This window comes from Nicotiana tabacum, chromosome 21, assembly GCF_000715075.1.
Source record: "Nicotiana tabacum cultivar K326 chromosome 21, ASM71507v2, whole genome shotgun sequence".
NCBI classification, from domain to species: domain Eukaryota; kingdom Viridiplantae; phylum Streptophyta; class Magnoliopsida; order Solanales; family Solanaceae; genus Nicotiana; species Nicotiana tabacum.
Window position 1 is genome coordinate 91,422,058 of NC_134100.1, and position 8,744 is coordinate 91,430,801.

At 35.9% G+C, this 8,744-nt stretch overlaps 1 protein-coding gene across 1 annotated transcript; it reads left to right on the top strand.

Annotated features, from left to right (window-relative positions):
* Nucleotides 1–375: 375 nt before the first annotated feature.
* On the top strand, nt 376–3,021 carry LOC107796052 (protein IQ-domain 26). Its single transcript, XM_016618773.2, has 3 exons — nt 376–857; nt 1,422–1,631; nt 2,152–3,021. The coding sequence occupies exons 1-3, from the start codon at nt 417–419 to the stop codon at nt 2,788–2,790; spliced, it is 1,290 nt and encodes a 429-aa protein (XP_016474259.1). The 5' UTR covers nt 376–416; the 3' UTR covers nt 2,791–3,021.
* Nucleotides 3,022–8,744: the final 5,723 nt, after the last annotated feature.

Genomic DNA, 8,744 nt, shown 5'->3' on the forward strand with positions numbered 1-8,744 from the left:
TACTCATCACATTAACTATACTGCAATATTTAATTAAGGGTAATTTAATCACACTAATTATTTTTGTCTAGAATTTTATATTTTTTTAATGGATGTGTCCAAGATAAATTAATCATAATCGAAGAGCAATGCATATTTGTAAATACTTATAGACTTTGAAATGTGTGAATAGGTTTGAACTTCATTTTCATACTACCTTTTTTCTTCCTTTTGCAGTTCTTTATAGTATGACAACTTTTCAACCAAATGGCAAAATCCTGGATTTTCTCTCCCTCTCATTTTCACTCTTTTAAAAACCTTTCCGTTATATCTTTTTTCCCTTAGTTAATTTCCATTGTCTTCTCCCTCCTTCCTTCCTTCACCCCCACCCCCCACCCCCACCCCCACCCCACCCACAAACACAAACTCTTCAAAAAATGGGCAAAGCAATAAGGTGGTTGAAGGGTTTATTTGGGATAAGAAAATTAGAGAATAACCACAAAGAAACTGAAGAAAATGACAAAATTGTTACCACATGTTTTGGCCATTCAGGTAGAGACACCACCACCGCCACCGCCACCGCCGTCTCCGCCGCTACCGGCCGATTGTGTCACAACCCCGCCACTATACCACCAAATATTACACCTGCTGAAGCTGCGTGGCTAAGTTCTTGTTATGGTCAAGATTCTGATAAGGAACAAAGCAAACATGCAATTGCAGTGGCAGCAGCCACCGCTGCTGCCGCTGATGCTGCTGTCGCCGCCGCGCAAGCGGCGGTTGCAGTGGTTAGATTAACTAGTCAAGGTAGAAGCACTGCCGTGTTTGGCCATGAAAACTGGGCTGCTACAAAGATTCAAAACGTCTTCCGTGGATTCTTGGTACTTACAAAATTTCATAATTGCTTAATCATATGTTCATACTATAGTACTACATCCTTATTTAATGTAACTCATTAATATAGTACCACTGGTATTTTCAAAGTACTTAGGGGTCGTTTCGTTATCGAGCAATATTTATTCCCGAATTAGTATTCTTATCCCGGTAAGCAAACAACCCCTTATAGTCAAAGACGGACCTATATATGTTGTAGAGGGAGGAGTTACCTGCACCCGAAAATTTAGGCAAGAAGTTCAAATATATTAGTAGTGACACTTTATATATAAAGCATATTTTGGTTAAATGCAAATATACACCGGCGACCTTCAATTCTAGGTTCTCTTCTACTTATTGTGGTGTATAATCGTTTTAATTCTTTTTTATTGGCCAAACACCTATAAATATTTTTAAATTTTTGGAAATACAGAATCTTTCTTTATGATCTTTTTATTTAAAAACTTTAGTCACTAAAGACATAACAATTTTAATTACTTAATTATATTATGTATTACCTATTTTCTAATAATTTTTTTTAATGAATTTTTTGTTGTTGAAATGTGAAACAGGCAAGAAAGGCACTAAGGGCACTAAAAGGATTAGTGAAACTACAAGCATTGGTTAGGGGTTATTTGGTAAGGAAGCAAGCTACTGCTACATTTCATAGTATGCAAGCTTTAATGAGAGCACAAGCTAGTGTTCGTGCCCAAAAATCTCGAGGAGGTTTCTTCATAAATAATCAAAATTCTCATCCCCGATTTCAAGCCAGGAAATCACATGTAAGACCCTTAATTTAACTTTTTGGAAATTTAATGTTGTTAAAGTACGGCGAATTCAGAATTTAAAATTAGTGAGTTTTGAATGTTGTTAAATTCTTTTGTGTATATGTATATATTGTTAAACGTGGAATCAGTCATCGATGCTTGTATAAGGGTAGCCTTCCTACATCACATTCCCTTGGGGTGTGGCTCTTCCTCAAATACTGCGTGAATATTGGATGCTTTGTGCACCGGATTTTCCTTTTTATATATTGTTGAACGTGCAGAACACGTCTTATTATATGTTTGTATACTTTACAATAAAATTTTTTTTTGTATATGTATATATTGTTGAACGTGGAATCAGCCACCGGAGCTTGTATCAGGTAGGCTGCCTACATTACACCCTCGTAGGGTGCGACCTTTATTCGAACCCTGCGTGAATGTGAGATGTTTTGTGCAATGGGGTGTCCTCTATATATATTGTTGAATGTGCATAATACGCCTTAGATCTGCCTCTAACTTCCGACTTGATTTGTAGGAACATTTTGAGGAATCAAGAAGTGGACATACAATGCAAAGTCATAGCAGAAGGCTATCTGCATCATTTGAGGCTAATAACATAAATGCAAGTGAAGAAAGTGCAAAAATTGTGGAAATGGACACTGGAAGACCAAAATCAAGATCCAGAAGAACAAACACTTGGATTTCTTCTGATTCTTGTGATGATTCATTCAAACCAATGCCAGAATTTGCAGATTTGGCCATAACAGCCCAAAGTACACCAAGGTTTGCAAATTCTTGTGGTTCAAACACACCAATTACACCAGCCAAAAGTGTTTGTGTGGAAAGCTATTGTTTTAGGAATGATAATTATTATGACAATAATGATAATTATTACCCTAATTACATGGCTAAAACACAATCATTTAAGGCTAAGTTAAGGTCCCAAAGTGCTCCAAAACAAAGGCCAGAGCCAGTAATTGGTCCTAAGATAAAAAAGATGTCATTAACTGAAATGATGGAGTCAAGGGCTTCTTTAAGTGGTGTAAAAATGCAAAGGTCATGTTCTCAAGCTCAAGAAAAAATCAATTTCAAGAATACTATTATGTGTAAACTTGGAAATTCAACAGAGTTCACAAGATTGCAAGAAGGTGAAAGAGACTATTCAAAATGGTGAAAATTTCTAAATATAGCTAAAGGGCTATAGCACTTTTTTAAAAGGCTATATATTGTGTTTAACCTAGAAAGAGAATAGTTGATAGAGATAGAACAAAAGGGAATGTATGTAAAGTTACAGGCATGATGTGATTTAAGATAGCATTGAACAAGTTTTCGAGGTTGATTTTTAGTATTAGTAAGTGTAATTAATCTAAAGCTTGTTTTATTAAAGGACTAATCATGTGAACAATCATTTCCTTTGATTAATATTTGCCATTGTTACTAGATTTTGACCGGTCAAGCCACTAATACTCGAGCAATTGATGTATGAAATCCTCATATCACGCGTGGAATTAGGTTATATATATTGGCAATATAAATTCTTTTTATACTATCAGTATAATTTAACTTCTGATAAGAGGGAGTTAGTTATGTGGCCCATTATAATTTTTTTTATTTTATGTTAAATCTTCTGAGAGATCTTATTTTTATATGTAAAAGATTTTAAAATAAAATACGAGATATTTGTAGCTTGTAGGACTATTTTCTTCTATTCAAATTTGAAGGGTTGTACTGAATCATTTCTCGACTAGTAGTTACTAATTACTTGAAAATATCTTACTAGTGACCTGATTGAAAATATCTTACTAGTGACCTGATTATGTAAATATTTTTTATGTCACAATTATATATAACTAAATTTTTTTTATTGTTAATGAATTTATCTCTAATTCATTTTTTTCTAAAATAAACAAGTGTAGGTTTGACTAGGGCAGTCCGGTGTATAATTCTGCATTCATGCAGGGTTCAAAAAAGGGCAGCACCCTAAGGGATGTGACGTAGACAATCTATCATAATATAAGTATTAGTGATTACTTTCACTATTCGAATCCATGGCTTGTAGATCACACGTACCGTAGTTGAGGTTGACTGGAAACTTAAAAAAGCAAAGTTAATTCAAAAGCAAAACGCTTTGTTTATTCATTTGAATCATTAGGCAATTTCTGTTTCGAAGTCAATATAAGCATTTGAGTTCACAAATGCCAATGCCACTTCTTGTCTTTTACGTGAAAGAATCAAATGTTTGTTAATAAGATGCATAAATAATTCCTCAAATTATGGGTAAAGTCAGTTTCATATTTTTTTTTGAAAATAGGACAGAGTTTGTTTGTCACTACACCAAAATTCATGGTAGTTGGTTTCAAAATTCAAAATGGAAATGATTGGATAGAAGCTTATTATTTTTGGATGAGAATAAGATTAACTTTTAGCATCATATGGCAAACATATTCATTTCAATTTATTTGTCATCTTCTGGTGTCACTTGTGACTGGTGAGAAACTAAACACTTAGTATTTTTGGTAGGAGGCAAAGTTTGAATTTTGAGTTTATGAGTTTAGAATTTTAGAAAATGCAATTTGACGAGCTCTAAATAAATTATTTATAAATATTAAATAAAAATTTTAACACAATATAGAGTTCGGGCGAAAGCTATTGGATTCTATCGAATCCATAAGCAGAATTGAAAGAGAAAATTTCAGATAAAAACAACTCGGCTCCCTACTTTTTAATTTTATAACTCATATTTCAATTTATAACCGACTAACCCAATAATAATATGCCCATATCCGAAAAAGGGGCATTATTTCCGTTTTTGGGATTCAGAAGCGGAATTTTCTCTCTTTCAGCGGAATTTCGCTCACTCTTTCCATTCTTCTTTCTCAAATCTACAAAAGCGTGATTTCACACCCAATGCAACTCCAAAAACCTAGAAATTCTTCTTCATCTCAAATTAACAGCAAATCAAATACGAAAAGTGAAATTTTTTGCTGCAATTAGTACGATTTTCATCCCTTTTTTGCTGCAATTTTGATTTCAGCTTTTTGTTCAATGAAGCTTTATCCGGTTTACATTCTTTAGAGTGTTGAATGGAATGACAATAAATTTGTCGATTTCGTCGGCGATTGTGTAATAATCGAGTCTACATTCAGCTACAACAATTTACTTGAAGCAATTTCAAAATAGATTAGAGTTGATTCTGAGTTAAATACATTTGAGATTAAGTTTCTCCCAAAGGATGGTTTGCCACCTATCTTGATTTACAATGATATAGGCATTCGAGTGTATATTGAATTAAAGAAGAAAAACTGAGTACCCATTGTATGTGACTGTGAAAGAGATTTATGATAATTGTTTGGTCGCTACAAGTTTCCAGTTGTTTGGTTGCTATAAGTTCCAGTTGTATAGATAAAGGCAAATGCGTACAAGTTCCAATTGATAGATGTATCCACAATTATAGCACTGAGATTATGCATGATATCGAATTTATTGAAAACACGGGTATAATAGATAATATGTTAAATGAATTTGTTGAGGAGGATCAAGTTTATAAAGATAAAGAGACAGTTGTCAGTGTGATGAAGAACTTGGCTGTACGCGAGCGGTTCCAATTCAAGGTGAAGAGATCAAGCGCAACAAGGTATGACAATAGTTGTATATTCTATTATATATATGTATAAATATGTATAAAGTAGTATATATTTGTATATAGGTATTAAAATTAGTATATATCTAGTTATGTTTTTGTATATAAGTAGAAGTTCAATGATCTTTAATCATAGGTATCACCTTATAAGTGTGGATGACAATTGTGCTTGGAGTTTCAAATCTTCTGCCGTATACAAGGCAAACATATTCAAGGTGAGAAGTTACAATAATAATCACACATGCGGCTATGGTTAAAGATACTTAACACAACGACAAGCTACTTCAGGTGTAATTGCTAGTATAGTCAAGGACAAGTATGTTAATCCAAAAAATATTTACACCCCAAATGATATAATATAGGACATACAAAAGCAACACGGGGCTGAAGTGAGCTACATGAAAGCATGAAGAGCTAAAGAGTAGCAATGAAAATGATAAGAGGGAATCCAAGCAATTCATATAAGGAGTTGCCAAGGTATTGTATATGTTGGAGCATATAAATCCAGGAAAGGTTACAAAGTTGCACAAATCAGAAGATGGATCCTTTCTTTACGCGTATATTTCGCTATATGCATCTATTAAGGGTTGGGAGCATTGCAGGCCAATAATGGTTGTTGACGAAAGTTTTTTTAAAGCAGCATATAAGGGTACCATATTGACTGCTTGCATAAAGGATGGAGCTGGTGAGTTGACTACATCTGCCTTATTTTTGCAGTTTGTATAATATTGTAGTTTCATGTATAAATGTGTATAAGATTTCAGAACTGTTGTTTTATAAGATTTGCAGTATATATAAAGTTGTATATTCATGTATAACTGTGTATACGATTTGTATAATTATCTCAATCCTAATATCTACTTTGTATAAACAGGAAAATCCTTCCACTTGCATATGCAATTGTAAATTCAGAGAACAATAAATTTTGGGAGTGGTTCTTCGTCCAGATAAAGGGTACTTTTGGTGTTAGGGAAGGGATGTGTATAGTTTCAGATAGAAATGAAAGCATCTTCAATGCAACAAAAGTTGTGTACACAGAAGTTCCATATTGTATTTGCATATTTCACTTGTGGCAGAATGTCAAGCGCACATTCAAGAAACATCACAAATAGTTGAAGGATATCTTCTTCGCTTTGGTTAGAGCTTACACGATAAAGAAGTTTGAATACCATATGATAGAGATGTACAAAATTGATCTGAGGGTGCAACCTTACTTGTTCGAAATTGGCTATGAAAGGTGGTCTAGGGCATACTCCAAAGTGAAAAGGTCGATGGTAATGACTTTCAATATTACAGAGTCAATTAATGCATCAAACAAAGATGCTAGAGAGCTACCAATAATGCGTTTGCTGGAGTACATAACATATTTTCTATAACAGTGGAACAACAGAAATAGAAAAAGTACAATGGAGACATCTATAGAGCTTGGCGAAAAGTACGACAAACTCCTTCGAAAAAATCTGATTGCATCGGAGCAAATGACGGTAAAACGAATTAAATATAATGATGCATGGCACTGCTGACTTGCATTTTACTGTTTGTATAAAGATATATAACTCTGTATAATAATATATAATGTGCTTTAATTTTTTTTTTTTAAAAATCTTTTGCAGGTGAGACATGCTACGGAGCAATTATATACAGTGCTTGAAGGGGTAAGGCGAAACATAGTGTGCCTTGAAGAGGGAACATGCAGTTGCGGCAGATTTCAAATGGATGAACTTCCGTATCCGCATGCTTGGGCGGTTTTGAATAACCAACAGCTGAAACTTGGCCAGTATTGCTCATTTTACTACAAGAAGGATAACCTCCTTAGAACTTATGATAAAGACGACATTCAGAACTCGTTATGGCCACTATGAATTTCTTGTGATGTCTTTTGGCTAACCAATGCCCCAGCAGCATTTATGCATTTAATGAATCGTGTAATCCAGTCGTATCTTGATTTATTTGTAGTGGTATTTATTGATGATATTCTGGTGTACTCACGTGGCCAGGAGGAGCATGCACAACACTTGGGTATTGTATTACAGAGGCTGAGAGAGGAGAAACTTTATGCCAAATTCTCTAAGTGTGAGTTCTGGCTTAGTTCGGTGGCATTCTTGGGACATATAGTGTCCAGTGAAGGAATTAAGGTGGATCCGAAAGAAATAGAGGCAATTCAGAATTGGAACAGACCATCCTCAGTTATTGAGATTTGGAGTTTTCTCGGCTTGGCTGGTTATTATCATCATTTCGTGGGGGGTTTCTCGTCTATTGCATCGCCTATGACTAAATTGACCTAGAAAGGTGCTCTGTTCAGGTGGTCGGATAAATGTAAAGAGAGCTTTCAGAGACTCAAGACAGCTTTGACTACAACTCCAGTATTGGTATTGCTTATAGGTTCAGAGTCTTATACTGTGTATTGTGATGCGTCGCGTATTGGTCTCGACGCAGTGCTGATGCAAGACGTTAGGGTGATTGCCTATGCGTCCAGACAGTTAAAGCCAAGGAAGTCACTATTGGAGATGTCGTGTATTACAGATGCAGAGCAGGCTATGTGTGCCTAATGTAGATGGTTTGCGTGAGCTGATTCTCCAGGAAGCGCACAGTTTGCGATACTCTATTAATCCAGGCGCCGCGAAGATATATCAGGATTTGAGGCAGCACTATTGGTGGAGGCGGATAAAGAAAGATATAGTTGGGTTTGTATCTCGGTGCTTAAATTGTCAACAGGCAAAGTATGAACAGCAGAGGCTAGGTGGATTAGTTCAGAGACTTAAAATTCCGGAGTGGAAGTAGGAGCGTATTACCATGGACTTCGTAATAAGGCTCCCACGGACCTTGAGAAAGTTTGATGTTTTTTGGGTGATTGTAGACCGACTAACCAAGTCCGCACAATTTATTCTAGTTGGTAATAATTATTCTTTGGAGCGGTTGGGTGGGATTTATATTCACGAGCTTGTTCGCCTACACGGTGTACCGGTGTCCATTATTTCAGATCGGGGTACGCAATTTACCTCACAGTTTTGGAGGGCAGTGCAGCGAGAATTGGGCACACAGGTTCAGTTGAGTACAACATTTCACCCTCAGACGGACGGACAGTCCGAGCTCACTATTCAGATATTTGAGGATATGCTACGCGCTTGTGTCATTGATTTTGGGGGTTCTTGGGATCAATTTCTGCCACTCACAGAGTTTGCTTACAATTATAGCTACCAGTCAAGCATTCAGATGGCTCCGTATCAAGCTTTATACGGGAGACGGTGTCGATCTCCGGTGGGTTATTTTGAGCCTGGTGAGAAGGTCAAAGTGATTCAGGAACGGCTTCGCATGGTACAATCTAGACATAAGAGTTATGCCGACAGGAAGGTTCGTGATGTTGTTCACATGGTTGGGGAGAAGGTTCTGCTGAAGATTTCACCCATGAAGGGCGTGTTGAGGTTCGGGAAAAAAGGCAAGTTAAGCTCTCGGTATATTGGGCCTTTTGAGATTCTTAAGAAAATTGG

Excerpts from the sequence above, each read along its gene's own strand:
- LOC107796052 (XM_016618773.2), top strand. The coding sequence starts at position 417 with ATGGGCAAAGCAATAAGGTGGTTGAAGGGTTTATTTGGGATAAGAAAA. Across the intron at positions 858-1,421 it reads ACGTCTTCCGTGGATTCTTG|GCAAGAAAGGCACTAAGGGC; the intron begins GTACTTACAAAA and ends AATGTGAAACAG. Across the intron at positions 1,632-2,151 it reads TTCAAGCCAGGAAATCACAT|GAACATTTTGAGGAATCAAG; the intron begins GTAAGACCCTTA and ends CTTGATTTGTAG.